General features: G+C 42.5%; 1 protein-coding gene across 2 annotated transcripts; it reads left to right on the top strand.

The window, feature by feature from the left end:
• The first annotated feature begins 900 nt into the window (after positions 1-900).
• On the top strand, positions 901-23751 carry SECISBP2 (SECIS binding protein 2). Of its 2 annotated transcripts, none has more exons than XM_069961696.1 (12): positions 901-1061; positions 4499-4659; positions 6545-6703; positions 7911-8009; positions 9869-10010; positions 12065-12234; positions 12701-12860; positions 13769-13913; positions 14600-14820; positions 15369-15523; positions 17194-17377; positions 22888-23751. In XM_069961696.1, exons 1-12 carry the CDS (start codon positions 1040-1042, stop codon positions 22983-22985), a joined length of 1716 nt encoding a protein of 571 aa, XP_069817797.1. In that variant the 5' UTR covers positions 901-1039; the 3' UTR covers positions 22986-23751. The 2 variants fall into 2 exon arrangements, with proteins under 2 accessions (XP_069817797.1, XP_069817798.1); XM_069961697.1 differs by having other exon boundaries at positions 902-1061; positions 13772-13913; positions 22888-23750.
• The last annotated feature ends 830 nt before the right edge of the window (positions 23752-24581 follow it).

Here is a 24581-nt window from a genome sequence, read left to right as displayed (position 1 = left end):
AAGCTCACCCCCATGTCAGGTACATTACATTCTGTTTGTTCTTCCCCATTTCTTTCCTTTTTTTTTTTTTAATAATATGACAATTTATTTTTTAATGATGAAATATAAAAAAAACTGCCCAAATGATGCTTTCCTGCCCCCAATATACATCCCCAATAGAGATGAGCGAACCTGGAGCATGCTCTAGTCGATCCGAACCCGAACTTTCGGCATTTGATTAGCGGTGGCTGCTGAAGTTGGATAAAGCCCTAAGGCTATGTGGAAATCATGGATATAGTCATTGGCTGTATCCATGTTTTCCAGGCAACCTTAGAGCTTTATCCAACTAAAAATCAAATACCGAACGTTCGGGTTCGGATCGACTCGAACCCGAACCTGGTTCACTCATCTCTAATCCTCAATATAAAAATGTAGACTACCAAAAAAAAGGACAGGTGTCTTATTCATTGGTATTGTCACTTTGTGCTATTAATATTAAAAAAAATAAAATCACTTTTTTTATATATGTTTTTAATTAAGTCATTTAGCCCAGTGTGTGACATAATAGTGTGACTATAGCTTTAAATCCACATAAACTTAAAACAAATAAAAACTGGTCAGGAAAGTGGTAATAGGCCAGGATTGGAAGGGGTTAAACAGAAACCACGATTTAGTCCTGACAAGACACACACAGCCTCTGTATAACCTCATCATCTGTCTATATATGACACCCTACAAGACAAGGGGAAAGTGGAGCCGTGGACGTTTATCAGCACTGTAGCTCTCACTAGCTGCCATATTTCCGGAGCCTGAGTGCTATAGGACAGTCTATGGCTGGGCTTCACAAAGATGGCCGCCCGTCTGCAGACAACAGGGTGCGCTTCTCTTCCGTCACAGTTTACAGCCCGCACTGACGTCACGGCATGTCACTGTTTTGCACCACATGATGCTTGTTTTTCCGGTTTGTACGTTTCCCGGGAATGAGGATGACGTGTGCAAGTGAACGAGTGCTTGGCTTGTAGCACGAGAACTAATAGCGCTAGCGGCCCATGTTGTAAACATGGCAGCCGTGCAGCCCCGGGGTAGGTACAAGTTGCGTTGTCCCTGTCAGTGTGCTCAGGCTGTGTGTTCTCCTCAGGCTGTGTGTCTATGTAGTGGGACTTTCTGCTGCTCTGACAGTATGGGAGCTCTTCATATTATTATGTCTTCATGTTTGTATCCAGGTGTACTGTACCTGGTGTAGTACCAGCTTCTGGCACCAGGAGGCGCTGCCACGCGGAAGTAACTGCAGCTTCGTGTCTGCCCCTTCAGGCTGTGGTCACATGGGCATTTTCAGCTCCCATTGTTTAGTTTTTTTTACTCTGAATTGTAATTTTCAGCTTGTCTCCATGCAGAATAGGGCTGGTCTGATATTTCAGACAACAACTGTATTGCTTTCCAGTGTAACAGAGCCCCCATATAGTATAGGAAATCATGTTTGTGCCTCCATCTACGTAGGGTGTAGTAGTGGAGGTCTAGTGGATAAGGGGTGTAGTAGTGGAGGTATAGATGAGGGGTGACTGGGGAGACTGAGGGGGAATGGGGTGACACTGGGGGACACTGAAGGCGACTGGGGTGACACTGAAGGGGACTGGGGGGGACACTGAGGGGATTGGGGGACTGGGGGGACACTGAGGGGATGGGGGACACTGAGGGGATTGGGGGGGACACTGAGGGGATGGGGGGGGACACTGAGGGGATTGGGGGACTGGGGGGACACTGAAGGGGACTGGGGGGACACTGAGGGGATGGGGGAACTGGGGGGACACTGAGGGGATTGGGGTGACACTGACGGGACTGGGGGGGACACTGAGGGGATTTGGGGACTGGGGGGACACTGAGGGGACTGGGAGGGGACACTGAGGGCATTTGGGGACTGGGGGACACTGAGGTGATTGGGGGGACACTGAGGGGACTGGGGGGGGGGACACTGAGGGGTGACTGGTGCAGCTGGGGGTGATTGGAGCAGGAGGGCACATACATCTCCTCCTCCTCTCACCTCCGCACACATGCTCTCCTCCCGGCCAGACATGGAGGTCCCGGGTCTGTGGAGGAGGAGGCCGCAGGGCTTACAGTAGGTGGTGATCGCGGCGCTGCGGGTCACGGAGCTATACAGCGGGAATGGGGATCTGCACTGAGCCCCCCCCCCATCCCGCTGCATAGCTCCAGGACCTGCAGCGCTGCGATCACCACCTACTGTAAGCCCTGCGGCCTCCTCCTCCACAGACCCGGGACCTCCATGTCTGGCCGGAAGGAGAGCGGGACGCTCAGTGGAGGGGGCGGGGGCAGGTCAGCGGCGGCGCTGTCAGTGGCTGGAGAGCGGCGGCACCGCCCCTCTAAAGCCTGGCCACCCAGCGTCTTCTCCCCACTCACCCACACCGCCCCTCTATGGCTCTCCCGCCGGCCCGCACCGCACCGCCCCTCTCCAGCCTGGCCACCCAGCATCTTCTCCCCGCTCACCCACACCGCCCCTCTACGGCTCTCCCGCCGGCCCGCACCGCACCGCACCGCCCCTCTCCAGCCTGGCCACCCAGCATCTTCTCCCCGCTCACCCACACCGCCCCTCTACGGCTTCTCTCCCGCCGGCCCGCACCGCAACCCACCTTCCTCTCAGCTCCTCTCCGGCACAGCAGCCCGAAATGATTTTTTGTGAAAATCGAATTTACGATTTTCACAAAAAATCAAATCGATTTCAACGTTCTGGACGATTAATCGAATTAATTCGATTAATCGCCCAGCCCTAGTGTGAGGTAGACTGCACATTATCTCTGCTGAATGGGAGTTATCCACCTCCACACCTGCAGCTTGCTACCTGCATACGGAATACAGAGGGCACCCATTCACATTAGTGGGGCTAATCTTGAGGCTCTCAGAAGCAAATAAGTTATTGAAGTCCATGTAGGAAACCTCTGATGCGTAGGTACTTGCATTGGAGAATGAGGGCTCGGTCCAGTCCGTCCACCCTCTAAGTGGCATATGGACATATTGCAGCACTCCTGTAGATCCGGGAATCAAGCGGTGATTTATTCCATAAAACATGGGATGTTTCTGCTCCAGCATAGAGACTCCCTTAGTTGCTTGAGAAAGATGGAGCAGAAACATTGCATGTATTTGTTGATGGAACAGAAACATTGCATGTATTTGTTGAGTTTTATGGAATACATCACCTCTTGATTCACTGATCCACAGGAGTGCTGCAATACTATGTCCATACACTAACATCAGCATAGCTTTAGGCCAGTTTCATGCGTACTGCATGAGAAACTACTAGATTAATTCGTTGCTATGTTCTGTACTGTCATTTCCTATGACTCCACATTGAGAATGTAGCCATTGCCCACTTAAAGGGGTTATCCAGCGCTACAAAAACATGGCCATATTCTTTCAGAGACAACACGACTCGTCTCCAGTTCAGGTGCGGTTTGCAATTAAGCTCCATTCACCTCAATAGAACTGAGCAGCAAAACCCCGCCCAAGCTGGAGACAAGAGCGGTGCTGTATCTGAAAGAAAGTGTCTAACAATAAATAACCAACACCGCACTCTCTAGGCAGCATATAAGTCCATCCACATCGCAACGGATCCCACTTAATCCGCAATATTTCAGCAATACTTTATAATAAGATGTGTGCAACGTACGAGAAATACCTTTGTATTGCAGCTCTTCAGTACTCGCTCCCAGAAGTCGCAAGAACGTATACTCACACAGATGCAGGCTTTACTTATACTTATATCTTTTTAATCGTTATCTCGTACAGGACAAAATCAAATGCTCACTGGCTGGCGTGTTCTCCTCTCAGTCCAAACCATCCAACCTCGCGGCGGACGTTTCGGAGGATAGGCTCCTCCTTCCTCATGCGCCATGAAACCCCACCCAATCTGGAGACAAGAGAGGGAAAAAGTGGCCTTGTTTTTGTAGCGCTGGATAACCCTTTTAACCCACCGCTGCTGTGCTAACACATTACCAGTCTGTGCTCCCGCCTGCTTCTCAGGCTCAGTGGCTGCGGCCGGACAGAGCATTGATTGACTTAGCAAGACGCCAGGGAGCCGGATAAGCAGGCGGGAGCACGGACAGGTAGTGTATTAGCCCGGCAGGGAATACGTTCTTGCAGCAGAATGAAAATCCGCTGGGAGATTCCTACGTAGATTTATAGGAAATAACATTACAGAGCATCGCAGCGGAATTCTCAGCATGAAATCCGCTGCTGTGCAGTATGTGTGAAACTGACCTTCAAGTGTATCTATTGTTTCAAAAAACTTTTCATATGTCATAAAAACATACAAAAAAATGCAACAGCTTACTACTAATGGCAAGACATAAACCCAATACAGATATGAAAATCACTAACAATTGACTTTATGTTCAGGGCCTTACAGAGCTGAGCATATGCTTATGTGTACAAGGTTTTTCCATGCAGTTAAAAAAAATTTTTAATAATTTGACTGATCTCCAAAACTTTCATGTGTTTTTGTCTTCTCTAGATGTGGCCCACTTGTCTTCTGAAAGACCCTCCCAGACCCTGTCTTGGGCCAGCAAAGTAAAGCAACCTCCAAAAAATGTGATCTTTTCACCTACCTCAGTAAAGACTTCATTCTGTGCACCAAGCAACCCCAAGGATCTAACATTACAAGGCTACAATAAGGTAAGGCCTGGTATCTGCTGCATCTACACATGGTTTAATTGTGGATAATTTCCATAGGACAACATTTTTTCCTGTGACTTTACCTTGGAGCACATTTACAGTCAATAGGAACATTCATGCTCTTGTTGCTCTTATAGGCTTGGAAAGTATGTACTCACAGCCAATTCACTAAACATTCTGCGACTGTTTAATGAATTGGTTACATGCAGGCATATGAATGGCTGTACAAAGAGGCAACTGATATGTTCCCAAAATTATTCCTAATTCTAATTAATAGAATATAATAATTATGTACATTCACACACACAGCTGAAAGTTTTCTTTAGTAGTGCTTCAGTGTCAAGTTATGGACCAGAAGCCTAAGTCATTTTCACTGTGGAGTGCAAGCCAACAGGAGGTAGCCCCACCCCCCACAATTTGGCAGCACATCTATGACTCTGTTCACACTGCAGGTTGCTGGTTGCACGCTGCGTGTGGGGTGTGTGGCTACCTCCTGTTGGCCTGCACTCCGCCCATGTCCCAAGGCTGCTATAAAAGAGATCATTTGGCTCCTATCTGCCCAGTTGTAGGCTTATTAAAGCCCAGTAGAGGCCATTGCTAGTGTGAAAATGCTAGAGTAGGGGCTGTGTCTCGAGGACGCCTTAACGTGGTGACATGGTACACTCTGTTTGATCAAATAGTTTGCTAAGATCCTCAATTTTTAATATCTACAGAGCAGGTGTTTATCGTGTGTACGCTGGGAGGAGTATATGCGGTAAGCCTGCACCTGTAGGTTGCTGCTGCATTTTTTGTTTTTTAGTTAGCACACATAGGTGTATATCTCTGCTGGCAGTTTCTAGTTACCTACTTTGCGGGCATTCCGTATGAACCTTTGTCTTGTCAATGGATGCCAGAGTTTTTGGAAAAATCGTTACTGACAGTTTCACGGAGGCGAGTCTGTGACATTGTCTGCGCTCGCCCACTCTGACCACTGGTCTGTCCTTAGGCAGCCCCTGTCTCCTTCAGAATGATTGACAGCCCACTTGCATCCCACACAGCCAAGGATGAGCCGTATGTCAATTATCCTGGAGGAGGCGTGGTGGCCTGAAAACAGAGAGGTGGCCGGGAAGCAGTACGGGCACAAACAATGTCACGGACCCACCTATATGACACACTGACTGTGGAATAAAGGTCTGGGATCCCAGACAAGACAAAGGTACCTACAGGATGGCAGCTAAAAAAAAGACTAAACACAATGGGAGAGATTTATCAAACATGGTATAAAGTGAAACTGGCTCAGTTGCCCCTAGCAACCAATTGGATTTTATCTTTCATTTTCTGTATCGTGGTAAATACTTGTAATCAAAGTATTTTAGGAGTGATACCTTTATTGTTTGAAACATACCTAAAATGTTGTGCTGTTTCTGTAAGCCATTCATTTGTGAACTTGTCTGACGTAGGGATCTTGTGAATCCCGAAAGCTCACAGCTCTAACAGTTTTTTGTTGGCCAATAAAGGTATCACTCCTAAAATACCTTGATTACAAGTATTTACCACGATATGGATTTTTCTGGTTAACACTGTACCATACAATACATTTTTTTTCTAATCTTTCATTTTCCAAAGAGTCTGCGAGGAATGAAAAGTGGAATCTGATTGGTTGCTAGGGGCAACTGAGCCAGTTTCACTTTACACCATGTTTACCCCAATTTTATTAAAGCAGTATATTTAGCTACCGGTCTCTGGTGTCCCACTGAGACGGTCTTGTCTTGGAAGTTACAGCCCGCTCAGCCAATCGCTGACGCTTTTGTTATGTTATCCCCATGGGTAGCAACATATTAAAAGTATTTTTGATCGGAATACCCCTTCAACTTGTTAAAACAAATTGATTGGTTCACTTTTGCAGCTGTCTCCAACACCGGTACACATAGCCACAGAACCAGAAAGTGAAAAAGTTGTAGCAAAGAAAAAGAGAAAGCGAAAAAAGAAAAATAACAGTGAAGTACCAGAAACTGTGAAGTCTACAAATGAGAACATTGTCTATCAGGAGCCTCCAAAATTTGAGGTATGGCTGATGACTGTATACAGTAGGTTTGTTTGCTTATATTATTTGTATATTGACCATCAACTTTGAGCCCATGCCTCTAGAAGACTATTTATTATTTATTTATTATTATTTACAATGTTATGTAGTCATGTTAACCCCTAGACGACCTAGGACGTACCGGTACGTCCTGGAAGTCTGTCCCCAGACGACCCTGGACGTACCGGTACGTCCTGAGCTATGAAGCGCGCTCCAGAGCTCATAGCAGGTGGGGGCTGGCTGCAATCAGCCGGCTGCAGCGTGACAATAACTGAGATCGCGCCGCGGCGTTTAAGTGTAAGTGACAGGGGGAGTCCCCTGTCATTTACCGATCATTTACCGATCGTTAAAACGGACCGCCGGAGGTCTCTCACCTTCCTCCGTGCGGTCCGATCGGCGCTCTGGTCACTGAGCCTGCACAGGCAGGCTCAATGAGCAGAGCGCCCATAACACTGATCAATGCTATGCCTATGGCATAGCAATGATCAGTGTGAATAATAAAAGTTATGTATGTACAAGTCCCCCAAAGAGACTTAAAATGTGTTAAAAAAGAAAGTTAAAATCACCAACACACTACCCCAAAGCCCCTCCCCCAATAAAAGTTGAAATCACCCCCATTTCCCATTATATAAATGAAACATATAAAAATAAATAAATAAACATATAATATACCATAGCGTGCGTAATTGTCTGATCTATTAAAATATAACAAGCGTCATGGCGAACGGCGTACACGAAAAGAGGGAAAAATGCGCGGATTACCGATTTTATGTTACATTATATATATAAAAAAAAAAATTATAAAAAGTGATCAAAACGTCCGATCTTCACAAATATGGTATTAATAAAAACTAGAGATCATGGCGGAAAAAATGACACCCCATACAGCACCATAGGTGAAAAAATAAAACCGTTATAAGCGTCACAATAGGCCCATTTTATTAAAACTTGCCAAAAAAAAAGGATTTCATTAAAAAAATATATATATAACATTAGAGAATCTGTGTAACCTGCATATGGTTGTGTTCGGGCTGACCTATAGAATAATAGTATCATGTCGCTTTTACCGTATAGTGCATTACGTAGATACAGGAACTCCCCAAACGTTACCATAGTGCATTCTTTTTTACGATTTCATTTTCTGTAAATGAAACCACCTTGTAAAATTTGCAATGCTTCTTCCACACAGGACAATGAAGAATTCCCGGATCTGGTCTCCTCTTCTGCAGGTGTTAAGTTTGAAAATAAAAGCAACTATAGCTACAGCTGGGGACCTAGAGGGTCAGCGGTAAGGAGTAAGGTGTATTATTAGCATTTTTTGGTAATATGTAATTGCAGATTAATTGTGGTTTGGCCCATGGTGTTTATTACCTTTAGACGTCACGCTCAGATGGAAGCTATGTGCAGTGAACCTTTACAGCAGCACACACAGTCCCTACACTTCCATGTTAATGAACCACCTTATGTGCTTCTAGGGGAGAATACCTCTCTAATAAAGCATGCCATTGAAAATGTCTTTATTTTCTCTTGAGTTCTCTTGTGTCTCCTAAACTTTCTTTTACTGATTTAGAGTCAGATACTAAAAGTTATTTTACTCTAAACTGTTTCTATTTTCTGACTGTAATTTTATTTCATTTTTTGTTCATTTCTATGGGGGACTGCCATCTTGCCTGGGCTGTTTTTAACAACATTTAGTGACATGCTTTACAGCAAGACTCATAGACATAGACCACAATAGACAGATTCTGTCCCCATGAGATGAATGTAAAATATTACTGAGTGTGCTCTGTGACCTTGGAAGAGGTAATTCCACAGGGAGCTACTACTGCCTACTCTATTATATGGTGTCACATGTTGCTGCAATGCAGTACAGATCACTTCACAGCAGCCTCCTCTTATCACTACAGACAGAACAGGAAGTTTCAGCTTAGTTTTAGCATCAGTGGTGAGAATGCAAACTGTAAAATTCCAGGATTATTTTATAATATAAATTAGAAAAAATGTCACCAAAAAGTCTTAAATAATGTTTTATTTTATGTGTAACATAAAAACGTTATTTAAACAATAATAATTTTATGGTGACACTGTCCCATTTCATTTCACAATTCAGAAATTAATTCTGTAAGAAATTTGTCTTTGTCTTGTACAAAAGAAAGAAAAACTTTTTGAGAGCACTCACCGTTAAAACTTTTCTTTATTTTATCTTCCAAAAAATTAGACATAGTACAAGTGCAGGACGAGCATGATGTGGCATATAATGTGGCACATATAGTTAAAATCATATATGTTACATAATTGTCCAATGTAACAGTATACACATAGTTACTGACTATGTGGAACAAGCTAATGAACTAAAATATTCTGGAAAAAGCAAATAAAAGAGCCCAAAAAATGAAAAGAGAAGAGCTACTATTTAAAGGAAGAATGCAAATAAAAGACAGGAATGTAACGGTAAAAGATTTGTTTTTTCATTCAAATACAGCCCTATGTGTTTTTTCACTTTTGTGAATTGTTAACGTAGTTATGTATGTCTATGGTTATTTAAACCCTGACTTACTAGCAGCTTCAGCGTCTGTAGAAGCGTAGTTCCGATACGCGAAACAGCTGTCACGCTCCCCCAATAATTTGGAGGCCACATCATGCTCGTCCTGCACTTGTGCTATGTCTAATTTTTAAGAAGATAAAATAAAGCTAAGTTTTAACGGTGAGTGCCCTCAAAGTTTTTTCTTTCTTTTCTACATTGAGACAATTGATGAACTATAACTAGAGTGAGCATCACCGTGTAACAAAATTGTTTGCAAAATCACATACCTGGAATTATTACACTGGATTAACCATTCATTTAAAGTAGTGCCGGTTGCCGTTTCTCCTATTTATGTAAGAAATGTGACTTTATCTGGTCATTTTAATATCTCTGGAGATTGGGTAGAGTATATTTGGCCCTATTCCGGGCCTTCATACGGTGTTGTCATATGTTGTCAGAAGTTAATATGGATGGGACAGAACAGGTGAATTATAAGGGGTGGCAGTAAATGCTTTTAGAGAGATTATAAAAAAAAGAATACATAAAGTGCTGTTCATTCTAAGGTGATCTATCAGTATTGACATAATTTCAGATATAGTGTCTTTGAATGTTTATACTTTTAGGATGCAGATAAAAAACATAAAAATGGTGGCAAAAAAAGCAAGAAACCGGTGCAGCTGGATTTAGGAGGCATGCTGGCTGCATTGGAACAGAGACAAACTACGGAGAAGAGCAAGCAGATTACCAAACCATTAGTCTTATCTGGTAAGTGGCAACCACTTCTTATACTCCATTCACATCAGCATGTTTCACAAAAGATATGTATATATACTACTCACAAAAAGTTATGGATAGTTGGCCTGCAGGTTAAATTTCAGGACAAACCTAAAACGCACTCTGACATTTACTGGTCAACTTAATGTGACCTCGAAACTTTTGAATGCACGTGTCCTGCTGTTCAGAACTTGCTGTTCTCTAACCAGAAGCTTATTAGGTGGTGCTTAGTGTTTCAGGCAGGTGTGTCAAGTCAATGCAGGACTGCCCTATACTTTGACAAGTCTGACAATGGAACAGTGACAAGATAAGCCTAATTTCATCTTCATGGATGACAATCCTCCAGCTCATCGAGCCGTAGAGGCTCGTAACTCTGTACCCCAGAACCTCAATGACCTGAGGGCCACCCTTCAAAATGAGTGAAATGGCATGCCTTAGCAGACAATAGGGGACTTTAAACAGCATGAGACATGGTTGTCAAGCTGTAATTGTTTCTCAAGAGCACATGACAAGTTATTGAGACACTGTCATTTTTGGTTGGGGCCTTCCCACCACAGTTTTTAGTCTTTTTTCGATAAATTGTTTGAGATGAGGAAATTACCATTGCCTGTTTCTACTTAAATGCCCTACTTTCATGCTATATCACTGTAGTGTAAACTGTCTATGTTTTTATAACTTTTACCCTTTAAGCCAAAATACTTATTGTATATTTTCAGTACTGAGTGTTCAGTTATTATACATAAACACTATTTTTCTTTAAAAGGGTATTCTAGGGTTACCCCCACAGAAACCTGCTGATAGCTGCCTATTGCCCACAAGGCGCTGAGGATGATATGTCAAATACCTTCATCCTCAGCACTGATCCATTCCTGTTTTAATATAGTGCTCTGTCCCGTAAGGCTATTTGGAGCACTGCACTACCCCCGGCCGGTGCGCTCCACTGATAATCATTAGAAGGGGTAGACCGGTGCTCTGAGGGTGGGGTAGTGCTCCAAACGGGGCTTAAGCCACAGAGGACTACTTTGAAACTGCATGGGACATACCTTCTGTCTCAGCGCCTTATGCACAATAGGGAGCCATCAGGGGGTTAGATTTGTCTAAAGTTCCCCATCAAAATTATGCTTAGAGGTGGTGTCACAAAGAAAACTAGTATTACAGTTGGACTGGCACCATGTTAAACCATGTAGTGGTGAGTGCAAGCCCTAACAATCCAAAGTACAGACATCCAAAACAAGAAAAAAAGGATTGAAAAAGAAATAGACTGCACCTTACAGATTACTCAAAATCAAACATTTATGTTACATAAATATTGGGAGAGAGTTATCAAACATGTAAAGTGAAACTGTCTCAGTTGCCCCTAGCAACCAATCAGATTCCACCTTTCATTTTCCAAAGAGTCTGTGAGGAATGAAAGGTGGAATCTGATTGGTTGCTAGGGGCAACTGAGCCAGTTTCACTTTACACCATGTTTGATAAATCTCACCCATTGTGTTTGATTTTGAGTAATCTGTGAGGTGCAGTCTATTTCTTTTTAAATCCTTTTTTTTCTTGTTTTGGACAAAGAAAACTAGGTCTATAGTGATGTATTATGTTAATTGAGACATATTTTAAATTTACAAGCATTTCTTAGAATGTATTATTTGAGATATATAGACTTACTAGCCCCCCCATGTGCTGCTTTGACAACCTGTTGCCCTTGCTTGAGGCCCTCTAGACACTTTCTTGTGTTGCATGTGCTCAGTTCAATTGCGGTCATGTGATCTGTCCCATTAGTGATGACAGTTGGTTTTCACCGAACGTGTAAGCAAGGGGGATTGTGGGAAAGCGTCTGCACTGTTGCATGGTGACATCGGGGTCACAGTACTGAGAGGAAACACTTTTTCGTGACACCACCCCTTTAAGATAGAAACCTAATTTAAGCGAGAGGTGGTTTTCTGATGTGACATTTCCTTTAGAGTTTCTGTAGAGTGCACTCGACTATTTTGTATCGGTTGGCTTCCTTGGGCTTTACTAAGAATATGATTTTTTTTTTTTGTTAATTTTAGTTGGAAGTGGTGTTCCTGTGAAACCCAGAGAGCAAGCGAATGTAGGAAAGAACATGCAAGCAAAACAAAGTTTGGCACCTCACAACCCGCTTGATTCCAGTGCTCCTCTTGTCAAGAAAGGAAAGCAAAGAGAGGTGCCCAAAGCCAAAAAACCAACTTCACTTAAAAAGGTATGTCGTTTTTTATGAATCTGTAAACACAGTTGGCTCGGGTTGTGAACTGCCCACAGCAACCAATCACAACTCAGCTTTCATTTTACCAGAGCTGACGGCTGAGCTGTGATTGGTTGCTTTGTGGGTAGTTTCCACCAGTTTTTGTTTTAAGTAGCTGAATAAACCTGAGCCATGACTGCTTTTGTGTTTTGTTGTGTCGGCTATTGTAAAAGTGACAGTAACGGAGAGTGCGGCCATATTGATTGTTTCTATCAGATCAACTTCTTTGCAACTGATGGCTACTGTTACTTTATTGGCTTAGTATACGGCTCTACCACATGACCATACTCTACTCTATTATGTTACTTATCACTATGAGGTTTTTAAGAACCACAGAAAAAAATGCCGACTAAACCAAATGCAGTTCTTTTTCAAATCGTTCATAAGTATTTTTAGTGTGCAAAAAGTATACTTTTTTTTATAGATTATTTTAAAAGAGCGGGAACAACGCAAGCAGCTCAATACGTCGCCTTCCCAAGAAGCAACCCAGCCAGTGATATTTCCTCATAGTACAGATCCTATTGTTGGGGAAAGTCTGTCCCCAAGTGAGCAGCCTCCACCATCTCCAGATCACAATGATATTGGTAATTTTTTTTTTTTTTAATTTAATAAATGTGTGTTAAAATCATCTGTGTGCATTCTGCTATAGGATGGGATCACATATCACTAGAATACAGTGGTGCCTTGGATTACGAGCATAATTCGTTCCGGGACCGTGCTTTTAATCCAAATCACTCTCAAACCAAAGCAAATTTTAACATAAGAAATAATTGAAATGCAGACAATTGGTTCCACGCCCCAAATAATGATTTCTTATTCTAAATAACATGTAACACAAATGAAACAAACATTTAGAAACAGCAGAATATATGTGCTATTATAAGTTACTGTACAGTAATGGAGAGGAGTTGAAACAGGGCGGACAGAGACTGCAGGGAGTATGAAGGAAGGAGCAGGGCAGATGTGGGCACATACATGCAGCACTGTCTCTCCAGGGAGAGAAGGGTTACAGCTATGGAGAGATTACCTCCACAGTCCTGATGCAAGCCCCAGCCTGAAGTGGATCTGCTATGATTTGGAAGGTGAGGGAGTCTTCTTGGGCCAGAGTACAGGGCTGTAGACCGCTTTGTTACCTGCATTAGATGGTCCATTGTAGCAATGAAGCACTTTGCCTCTCTGCCTTTCGTCTCCAACCCTCTTCTTTTAGTCTGTAAGCTAGTACGAGCAGGGCCCTCACTTATGTTTAACTTGATGGCTACATATATATGTCTGATATATGTACCCACAGAATTGTTAAGTGCTGTATAAATAAAAATTATTATTCTATAAAGCCAATTGAAACAAAAGAAAAAAGTTTTGGGCCCCCAAGATTAAGTCTAGCACACATGGTAGACTGCCCCTTCAGTGATTTTATTTTGTTTAAATAATAAAAAAAATATAATAAAATAATTTAGAAGAAGCTTGTAGACTAATAAGTGTCTTCTCCTATCAGCAGAAGAGGAAACAGAGTCGGCTGATGTTTGTACATCTCCTCTTAATGAACCATCTTCTGATGTTTCTGATGCCACAGAAGGTTCTATTCCTGGTCCACAACCTAGTTCAAACCTCCCCAAAATTCATAGTCGGCGGTTTCGTGAGTAAGTAAATTCAAATTCTCTTTCATTTTATCTGCATGCTTTCTGTCCACCCCTGTGGTTCTAGATCAGGGGTGGAGGACACTAAGGGTCCTATTACACAGAGCGATTAACGACTAATGATAAACAATCGCAAACGAGATTTGTTTATTGTCAACCTGAAATCGTTCACCATATTACACAGAACGATGGTCGTTGGTTACGATCGTTACTATGATTGTTTATTCCTTTGGATCCCAGCAAAACAATGAACAATGTGCAATTACACTGAACGATTAGGAACTTGAGCGAACGAATGTGGAATTACAGCGAACGATTAACGATAATTTTAGGTTCCGCTCTAAATCAACGACATACAAACGATTTTTCGATCGTTGCCTGCAATTACACAGAACGATTATCGTTTAAATTAAAACAATATTACGATTTTTCGCACGATTATCGTCCCGTGTAATAGGGCCCTAAGGCTGAGATCATACTAGCATAATGCAGATGCATTTTTCCATCAGTTTTATGGCCCCCAAGTCCCAGCCCTTCTGAGGGTCTACTGACCCTCATCAGCCATATAGTCCGACCAAGACTTGCTGGCGTAAAAAATGTATTCATATTATGCTATTGTGAACCCAGCCTTAGATGCAACTCATGGTATCATACTTACACATGTATGCCTATTTCTTTGTGTTTTTCAGGTACTGTAGTCAGGTGCTCAGCAAAGAGGTGGATAGCTGTGTGACAGAACTCCTCAAGGAGCTAGTACGCTTCCAGGATCGATTGTACCTTAAAGACCCAGTGAAGGCAAAAACCAAGAGGCGTTTGGTGATGGGTTTGCGAGAAGTGCTGAAACATTTGAAACTGAAGAAACTCAAATGTATAATCATTTCTCCTAACTGTGAGAAGATACAGTCTAAAGGTATTTAAAACTGAAAAATGTCTGAGAATACCCATTTCCTTGGGCAGTAACAAAAGGTTTAACCTATTTCTTATTTGTTATCATTCAGTCCATCCGCAGACCAAAAGGGCCATGGTAATCCCTTGAGTGGCACAGTTAGGACCTTATTACACGGCCAAATATTGAGGAGCAAGCAAGCACTGATCTGTCAGCTCAGCGATCGCTTCTTCCTCATTGCCCACTCGTTGTCTGTGGCCGATAGAGAGTGGCAGCGACAAGAACTGTCTCGCCTTTAAACTATTTTGCTCATGAATAACCATAAAGAGCAATTCACAGCACTTACCAAATCAAAAAGTTACCTTTGCCTCACAGTTTACAGCCTTAGCATGTACTATGCAAGAGTGAGGAATATCTTATAAGATTCAAATAATGGTTAGCGATCTGAGTGTTGTAAGTTCGATGGATGAATATATAGCGTGGAGAATAATACAGTTGTAGTTGCAAGGTGGGTACAATTCAGAGCAATGCTGAAATACAGAATGTCTTTTCATGTATGTCTCTTTCTTCAGGGGGTTTGGATGACACTCTGCAAACAATCATTAGCTGTGCCTGTGAACAGAATGTCCCCTTTGTGTTTGCTCTCAATCGTAAAGCCCTGGGTCGTTGTGTGAACAAAGCTGTACCTGTTAGCGTGGTCGGCATATTCAGCTATGATGGAGCTCAGGTGAGGCCGCTTTTAACTGTTGTTTGCTGGTAAAAGACGAAGTAAAAGTGATAGAGACAGAAATGTCATGTAATGTATATTGGATTTCAACATGTCCCGCAAGAGAATAAGAGCTTATAAAATTCTATTGATGAGGTTTTGGAAAGTGAGGATTTATCAAAATCAAGATTATGGGGACTTTTGTAGAACACACTGCAATATTATGTATCAGAGTGTACTGTGCCTCTGAGGAATCTAAGAAAAAAATCTCTTAAGAACAAATGTGTTTTTAAATAGAAAAAGTTTCTATTATATTCATCGATCTCATCTGTGTGTAAGGTCAATGACTTGGCTCTTCACCCTAAGGACTTCTCTCTTTCGTAGTTTTTTTTTTTTTTTTTTTTTTTGCTTGTTCTATTTCCTAGGCTAGGCTCACATGTGCCTCAGAGCTGTGCTCAGGGGGCTCGGTTGCAGATTCTGACCAGACAAAAACAAGCATTAATTTTTGCAACAGGCTGTCTAAGTCACTTTTTGTGCACTAAATGGAATCTGTGTTGGAGACAGATGTGAAGTTAATTATATCTCTCTCTCTCTCTCTCTCTCTCGCTATATATATATATATATATATATATATATATATATATATATATATATATATATATATATATATAATATATATATATATATAATATTGTATCCTACAGTCATATATAGTATCCTACAGTCATAGGTTGAGTGGGAGAAGTACAGAGCAGGCTTGGGAGGTGAGCCTACACCATACAGATGCTATCTGCAGCTGACACCAGCCATTAATGGCTAAAATCGGAGATTTGTTTGATATTGGCCTAATTAGATGCCGCAGAGAAGGGCAATGGTGGCATCTATATAATAATATAGAGCAGCATTGGTGGTTCAGGGAGTCACTGATCAGTCATCCGGAGACCACCTCTAGGCCTCTGTGGCTGCCATGGCAAATCTATTAATTTAAGAAAATAAGTACGTAAATACCCATAGATGAAATTTAAATCTACTCCTTTTCCAGTTTTTGAGATATAAAAATGGAAGCTCCAAGAAATTAACATACTGGGTATCACTGCATGCAGAATGAAGACTTTTTAAGCGTGAAGATATGGCAGGTTTTATTTTAGTGTATAGTAGTAAAACATAACAAAAACTACATAAATTGGGTATCGCTTTAATCATACTGACTAGAAAAATAAAGATAACTTGGACTTTTTACCAAACAGACCAAATATAAAAAGGAGCCCCCCAAAAGTTAAGTATAGCATTTTTTTCCCCTATTTAATTGCACAAACAAATTTACAATTTATAGTGAAATAAAGGATGCTGTTAAAAAGCACAATTAGCCCCACAAAAAACAAGCCCTTAAATTAATCTGTATATGAATTGATATAAGGTATGGCTTTTAGAATTGAAAAAGAAAGTTGACTTTGTCACTAGGGGTTAATGCATCAACGGAATGTTTTGCGCCTATAAGAATAATTTGGAATAATCCGATTAAAGGGGTTATCCACATAACTGCTCTCGCTCTTGTCCTCAGTTTAAGTGTGGTTTTATAGCCAAGTTCCATTGAATTGAATGGGGTGGGGTTGTTTTTTTCAAGAAAGTAGCAGTGCTTTTTCTAATCCTGGACAACCCCTTTAATATTTTGTGTCTGATATATGTTGCAGGATCATTTTCACAAATTGTATGATCTTACAATGAAGGCTAGACAAGACTATAAGGACATGATTCACTCTTTACAAAAGCAACAGAAAGAGGATGAGGGGGAAGAAAATGATGAGGAAATAGTCCAAGAAGAACAGGAAGAACATCTGGAAGTTGCAACAGATGTGACAGATGAGCCAAACTACAGTGAGTGTCTCCATCTTCCTGATCACACATCACACTTCCCTATGTGAACTTAAAATGGTACTCTGGCAAAATTTTAAATTTTTTCCCTTCTTTTAAATCAACTGGTTTCAGAAAGTTATACAGATTTGTAATTTACTTCTTTTTAAAACTCTCAAGTCTTCCAGTACTTTTTAGCTGCTGTATTTTCTGCAGGAAGTGGTGTATTCTTTCAAACCTAAAGGAAGGTGCACACTACGGGATCACAATGGAAAACCCATTGCGTATTCCGCAGCTCGAACCCGCTCGCAGACTCTGGCGGACGCGCGTATTTCCGACTGTGCCATAGACTCCATTTTATGCAAGGGCAGATTCCGCCGTCCATCCAAAGAATGAACAGGTTCATTCTTTGGACAGATGGAAGAATCCACCTTTGCATAGAATGGAGTCTGACGTGGGCGTAGCTGCAAGCAGGGCCAGACTGGGACTGAAAATCGGCCCTGGCATTTCAAAGTACACAGGCCCACTCAAATCCAGAAAACTTGTAATAAAAAGTGGTCAAAAAATGACACCTCACACAGCCCCATAGACCAAAGGATAAAAGGTCCCTGTGTAGCCCCCATAGTTTAGGCCCAATTGCAGACCCACATAGTATACCCTCCCATGTAGCCCCCACATAGTATAGCCCCCACAAAGTATAGCCCTCCTCATGTAGCCCCCACAAAGTATAGCCCTCCTCATGTAGCCCCCCCTTCCCCCATAGAATAAGCCCCTTTGTAGCCCCCCCACATTGCAGCATGGGAAAAATAATAAAATACACTCACTTCTCCTGGATCCAGCAGCAGCGTCTCCCTCCGAAATGGCAGCTGATGTTACATGCTCAGTGAGCTTCCAGCTTACCATATAGTAAACAGAAAGGGAGGGCACCACAAACAATAATGAGAGAGAAAGGGGTGCTACAGTACTAAAAATGGAACTATAAATATCAAAAAGAAAAAGAGAAAGTACTGAACCAGCACACCCAATACGGTATATCAAAAGAATCAAATTTTATTTAGAGTACAGAACAAACATAAAAACATTTAAAAACAAATACATTTAGTGCATGCCATGATAAGTAACACTAAAATTCTATGTCCACTAAAACGCAGCCAATGAGCTGCCCGACTCCCACAATAAAGGAGAAGAAAGAAATAATAATAAATAGCTGTATATAGAGGCAAAGTGCAGACAGTGCAAAATAAGGTTCACAAATGCATAATGAGCTGCCACCTTCCCCTATGAACAGACAGGCTGAAGTACAATCAGATACCAGCCCTACAAAGAGGGGACTAAAGAATACAACCTGTACCGCAGCCGATGCCAAGTGGACAAGAGAGAGGAATGCCCAACGCGTTGCGTCGCACAGTGCGACTTCGTCAGGGACCAGCTTCCAGCTTACCACACACTGTCCCGGAAGCTCACTGCTCCAGCCCCGCGGCGTCCAATCTCCTTTCATCTCCTGCTCGGCAGCCGGCGCGTGACGTCATTGCGGCTCCTGTCATGTGTCCGCAGCCGAGCAGGAAATGAGAGGAGTTCGGGCACTGCGGGGCTGGAGCAGTGAGCTTCCGGGACAGTGTGTGGTAAGCTGTCTGTGCCGGAAGCTCACCGAGCATGTAAGACATCCAGCGGCCCCCGGCCCCGTAACTGCCTTGAGGGGGACCCACCCGGGGGGGCATATGCAGGGGGGGGGGCAGATGGCAAGGATGTAGCCAGCATGGACGGGGCCGGACCGGCCCACGGAGGGGCCAGCCCCTCTGGCATTTGCCAGAGTTGCCCTATGGCCAGTCCGGCCCTGGCTGCAAGAGTTCGCAAGCACGTAGTGTGCACGTACCCTAACACTGTGCTCTCTGCTTCCACCTCTGTCTGTGATATGAACTGTCCAAAGTAGTATCAAATCCCCATAGAAACCCTCTCCTGCTTTGGACAGTTCCTATTAAGGACAGGGGTGGCAGCAGAGAGCACTGTGTCAGACTTGAAAGAAAACCTCTCTTCCTACAGGACATACAGCAGCTGATAAATACTGAAAGACTTGAGATTTTTAAATAGAAGTAATGTACACATCTATTTAACTTTCTGAAACCAGTTGATTTGAAGACCTTTTTCGCCAGAGTGCCCCTTAAGTTCTTCCATAGGATAGCTGTGTGGTTATGCCCAGACCACTGGGATACTCCCTAAAAACGGGTCCTTTATCAATGGGTGAAAGGAGCAGCCGTGCAATTGTTGTTGCTCCATTCACACTCTCTGAAACTTTTGACAATAGCCAAGTACAGTGCTTGGCTATGTTTGGAAGTCCCATACAGAGTGGAGGCTAAAGATATATGCTGCTGCTTTATTAACTTAAGGGACAAGGACCCTCCATTCTCATGATCAAGTGGGATCCCAGAGGTCAGACCACAAATGATTAACTAGTTATCATCTATCCTTTAGCTTTGCATTGTAGAAACATTTCAATGTTGCAAAGACATAGGTGACAATCTGAAGCTCTAGTTACATTTCATGTACCTCTTGTTCAGCCTGTATACTGTCATACAGCCCCAAAGATCTCTCCCCCCCCTTAAAAAAAAAAAAGTATTGCCTCTTGTCCCCATTGCAGTTTATTACACCATTATGTAAGGCTGACTCATTGCTACAATGTGAAGTTGTTTGTAAGTATGTTGCTTAGATTCTGGTCTCTTATCCATTTGGTATTTATACATGTTATCAAGGGCTTTTGTATTCCCTCACAAGCTAGTGGTTTAGCGTTCTTTTTTGGGGGGCCTTTCTTCCAGGCGCATGGTCCTTTTACCATATCTGGTTATTAGGTTACTGGGTATGTATTTAGATTTTTAGCGGCTCCCATAGCAAACAGTTGGGCTGCACAGAAACTGCAGCTGCATCACATTGTGTTACCTATGCATACATCAATGTACCTGATTGGCTCAAACTGAACAGTAATAGACTTATATGCCTATATACCTTTTAGTGTAGCAACCAGTAAGTGTTCTGCTTGATGGGTGAGGCATAAATAAATGATATTTGTCTTATAGAAGTATGTTTTACCAAAAACTAGGTGGTCTAGGTTAATTAAAAGCTACCTATCACTAGAGATGAGCGAATTGCCAGATTTCTGGTTCGTATGAACCAAAAATCTCGGCGTCTGATTCCCGCTGTCTGCTCGCTCCGTGCTTTTGCATTGGCATTGGCTGTATCCCAGTTTTCTAGGCGTTCCTTACGCTGTATCCACCCGCTGCACGGAGCGAGCAAACAGCAGGAGTCAGACGCCGAGATTTCTGGTTCATACCAACCAGAAATCGGGCAAGTTCGCTCATCTCTACCTATCCCTAAACTAACTACATATCAAAAGTTATTGATCACAGCAGGTCTCACTGATGACACCCACTCTGATCAAGAGATATAGCTGAGGAAAGATTGCAGCAGTGTGGAGCAATCACCGGCCAGCAGCGAAGACTGTAACATCTTTTTTTTTTTTCTTTTTCTTTTTTTTTTTTTTTTTTAATTTATACATTTTTGCTTTAAAAAAAAAATACTTTTAAAATCGTATAGAATCGGGAAGGTTACATTTAAAGTGACTCTGTACCCACAATCTGCCCCCCAAACCACTTGTACCTTTTGAATAGCTGCTTTTAATCCAAGATCTGTCCTGGGGTCCGTTTGGCAGGTGATGCAGTTATTGTCCTAAAAAACAACTTTTAAACTGGCAGCCTGTGCCAAACGGCCAGGGCTTAGAGTATCTGTGCCCTAACTTTGCAGCACCCCTCCGTTCTTCCTCCCCACCCTCTTCATCATTTTTCCTATTCCTCTGCAGTGAACATTGCACAGGTGCCTTAATGATCCAGCCCATGTGCAGTGTTCACACAGCTGATGAATAGTAGAAAATCTGCCTGGAGTATTCCTAATGATGAAGAGGGTGGGGAGGAGGGACAGAGAGGTTGTGCCAGCCTAATGCATACACAATCTAGGCCATGGCCATTTGACACAGAGCTGCAAGTTTAAAAGTTGTTTTTTAGGACAATAACTGCATTACCTGCCGAACTTACCCCAGGACAGATCTTGAATTAAAAGCAATAGAGATTAGCGAACCGGGTTCAGGTTCGAGTCGATCCGAACCCGAACGTTCGGCATTTGATTAGCGGTGGCTGCTGAACTTGGATAAAGCTCTAAGGTTGTCTGGAAAACATGGATACAGCCAATGACTATATCCATGTTTTCCACATAGCCTTAGGGCTTTATCCAACTTCAGCAGCCACCGCTAATCAAATGCCGAAAGTTCGGGTTCGGATCGACTCGAGCATGCTCCAGGTTCGCACATCTCTAAAAAGCAGCTATCTGAAGGTACAAGCGGTTTGGGGGGGGGGGGGGGCAGATTGTGGGTACAGAGTCACTTTTAACACTCTGGCTAGAATAACTTAAAGAGTAAAAAAAAAAGTGAAGAAATATACATCCATGCTAACTTTTGAGGCTGGTGTCCCAGAGAATGCTTCAGAGGACAGATGTTATATACTCACTTTTGTTCTTCAATATTCTAAATTTTGTCCTGCTTCCCCTCCATCCACAAATATTTGCTGATCCCTGCAAAAAAACGAACTAAACCTTCCAATACAGGTCAAAGTTTGACCTCAACAATCTATAGAAAGAGAGAGAAGGGAATAAAAAAAAAGGGACCCCCCACAATTAGTCTGACTGAAACAGAGCCAGCCAGCGTCCACCACGGATAATGAACCCATGACCACACCCATCCAACAAACTATACAGTCATATCATTTCCACCTGCCAGATCCGTTCCACCTGCTAGATTTTCAACCTATCAAGTTTTCCAAACCCCCATTGGGGCTGGAGATCAGGTTGCCCGATCCTTACACACTTATGCGGCAACTGGGGGCCCCAATCAGACATCATCATTGCCCGTCAACATTAAGCATAGGAATCTATGGGGAATTTTGACTTTGAGCCACTGGCCACAACCTTTCCCCGGCTATATCTCTTAATCAGAGCGGGTGTCATTAGTGAGACCTGCTCTGATCAATAACTTTTGAGATGTCTGATGACATATATGCTAAAAGAGTCTGTGGAGCCTCATTTAAGAATCTGAAAACATGGACATAGCCAGATATCCCACCAGGAAATCACGTAGCTAAACCACCATGTGGTTTGTAATTAAGCTCTATTCACTTCAATGGAGCTGAGTTACAAAACCTGCACCCAAACTGAAGACGAGTGGTGCTGTCTCTGAAAGAAATTAGCCATGTGTTTGGAGCGCTGGATAACCCCTTTAAATGAGGCTCCATGGACTCTCTTTGTATATTTGTATGTCCAATGACTTGTCAAAAGTTAATTTTCATGACTGTGCCCATTTAAGAGGTTAATACCTAATCCCCCTAGTGGTCAGGACGCCTTCCTGCTTTGCTGTGATCATAGGGACCATTATTTATTCAGTGCGTAACAGTTATTGAAAGTTACAAACCTAACCCTATTTTCTATATCTTTTTTTATAGTAAAAGTATGGAAACGAATGCTAGAAGAGAAATACACCCCCTATGCCATGAGCCTTGAAGACTCTGTCACAAATGACATGTTTAATTTCCATCTGTGATAGCGGTCATTCACTGGACCAATTCTCACCCGAGAGCCGAAGAGAATGTACCTTATACATAGAAATGCCTTTGGGCCGCTGCACCGAGGACAGGTATTGGCCATGGGCCCCTGTGGTCTTCCTGAGGCAAGAGTTTGATGAGTTTTGCGGAGTAGAAGGCTTCCGTCTCTAGAAGTTAAACGTTCCCTAACCAGGCATATAAAAGTAGACTGCCCGTAAGACCTTCATGTTTCTGGATTTCACAACAAGAGGAATGTACTTTTTCAGTATCTGCGGACATCACCCGCCAGTCAGAAAGCTTCAAGAGATGGGAGAAGAGTACAAGCTCCGGAAAAACAGGAATAACCACTGGCTTTGTATTACACAGCAGGTTATAAGGTGTTTGGCCGACCTATACAAACACTCTTACTGTTGGACTGCTGTGTTGGTTTTTTTTTGTTACTTTTTGATTTGGACTATTATTGTTAAGCCACTGAATTCATGAAGTCATGGAAAAATTCTTTAATTTCTGTTGTAGAACAACATAATTAAATAATATATCAAAAAGTGAAAAGATATGTAAGTCAGTTTACCTTGAGCAGCGACACTGGATGTGTGAAACCTGGTGCTGCTGGAAATGGTTAACATTGTGAATTTATAAGAAGGTATGCTGATTTCAAATTCAAAAAGTATGTGGGAAGATACAGTCACTAATGTAATGCTAAGGCTGGTTTCTCGCTATGTTTTTTTTTTTTTTTTTTTTTTTTTTCATCCGTTTTTTTTTTTTTTGTTCATATGTTTTTGCAAAAAATAGATAAAAAACGGATGCAGATGTTTTAATAAAAAAAAGGTCAAGTACGGCTTTCTGTACATTAAAAAAAAAAGAATGATTTTGATCAGTTTTTTTACTATGGAAGTCAATGGAGAAACAAATCAAAACGACCTATTAAACCCTTCTTTCAGTTTATACCCGTCTCCACCAAGCTCTGCCCTGTTTGTTATTTTTATTGTCCCTCAATGTATAATGTGCTGCTAAAGAGACCATTTTTTATTTAAATAGAGCAGTCGTAGGGGAGCCCTTAGAGTACCTATATACCAATATACCTGAGACGCCAATGTGAGGAAAAAGCTTAAAGGGGTACTCTGGTGGGGAAAAAAATTAAATCAACTTGTACCAGAAAGTTATATAGATTTGTGAATTATTCTGTTTAAAGTGACTCTGTACCCACAATCTGTTTCCCCCCCCCCCCCCCCAACTGCTTGTACCTTCAGATAGCTGCTTTTAATCCAAGATCTGTCCTGGGGTCTGTTCGGCAGGTGATGCAGTTATTGTCCTAAAAATCAACTTTTAAAAGGACTGTACCATCAGGCCTGGGCTGAAGCACTGAAGGCGGGCTGACCCACCCCCAGTGGGAGGTAACCTCCACCCCTCTATGACGCGGCTCCATTAGAATCAATGAAACTGTATCATAGAGGAACTGGGGTTTCCTCCCATTGGGGGTGGGTCAGCCCGCCTTCAGTGCTTTAGCCCAGGCCTGATGGTACAGTCCATTTAAACTTGCAGCCCTGAGTCAAATGGCCGTGGCTTGGAAGTATCTGCGCCGTAACTTTGCACCA

The sequence above is a fragment of the Dendropsophus ebraccatus genome, chromosome 3 (genome assembly GCF_027789765.1).
Source record: "Dendropsophus ebraccatus isolate aDenEbr1 chromosome 3, aDenEbr1.pat, whole genome shotgun sequence".
In the NCBI taxonomy this organism is placed as follows: domain Eukaryota; kingdom Metazoa; phylum Chordata; class Amphibia; order Anura; family Hylidae; genus Dendropsophus; species Dendropsophus ebraccatus.
The sequence above is the reverse complement of the archived record's forward strand: the minus strand, read 5'-3'. Positions and strand labels throughout refer to the sequence as shown.

Coding starts and splice junctions, on each gene's coding strand:
- SECISBP2 (XM_069961696.1), top strand. CDS start 1,040: ATGGCAGCCGTGCAGCCCCGGG. Junction 4,660..6,544: donor CATTACAAGGCTACAATAAG/GTAAGGCCTGGT, acceptor TCACTTTTGCAG/CTGTCTCCAACACCGGTACA. Junction 10,011..12,064: donor CAAACCATTAGTCTTATCTG/GTAAGTGGCAAC, acceptor TGTTAATTTTAG/TTGGAAGTGGTGTTCCTGTG.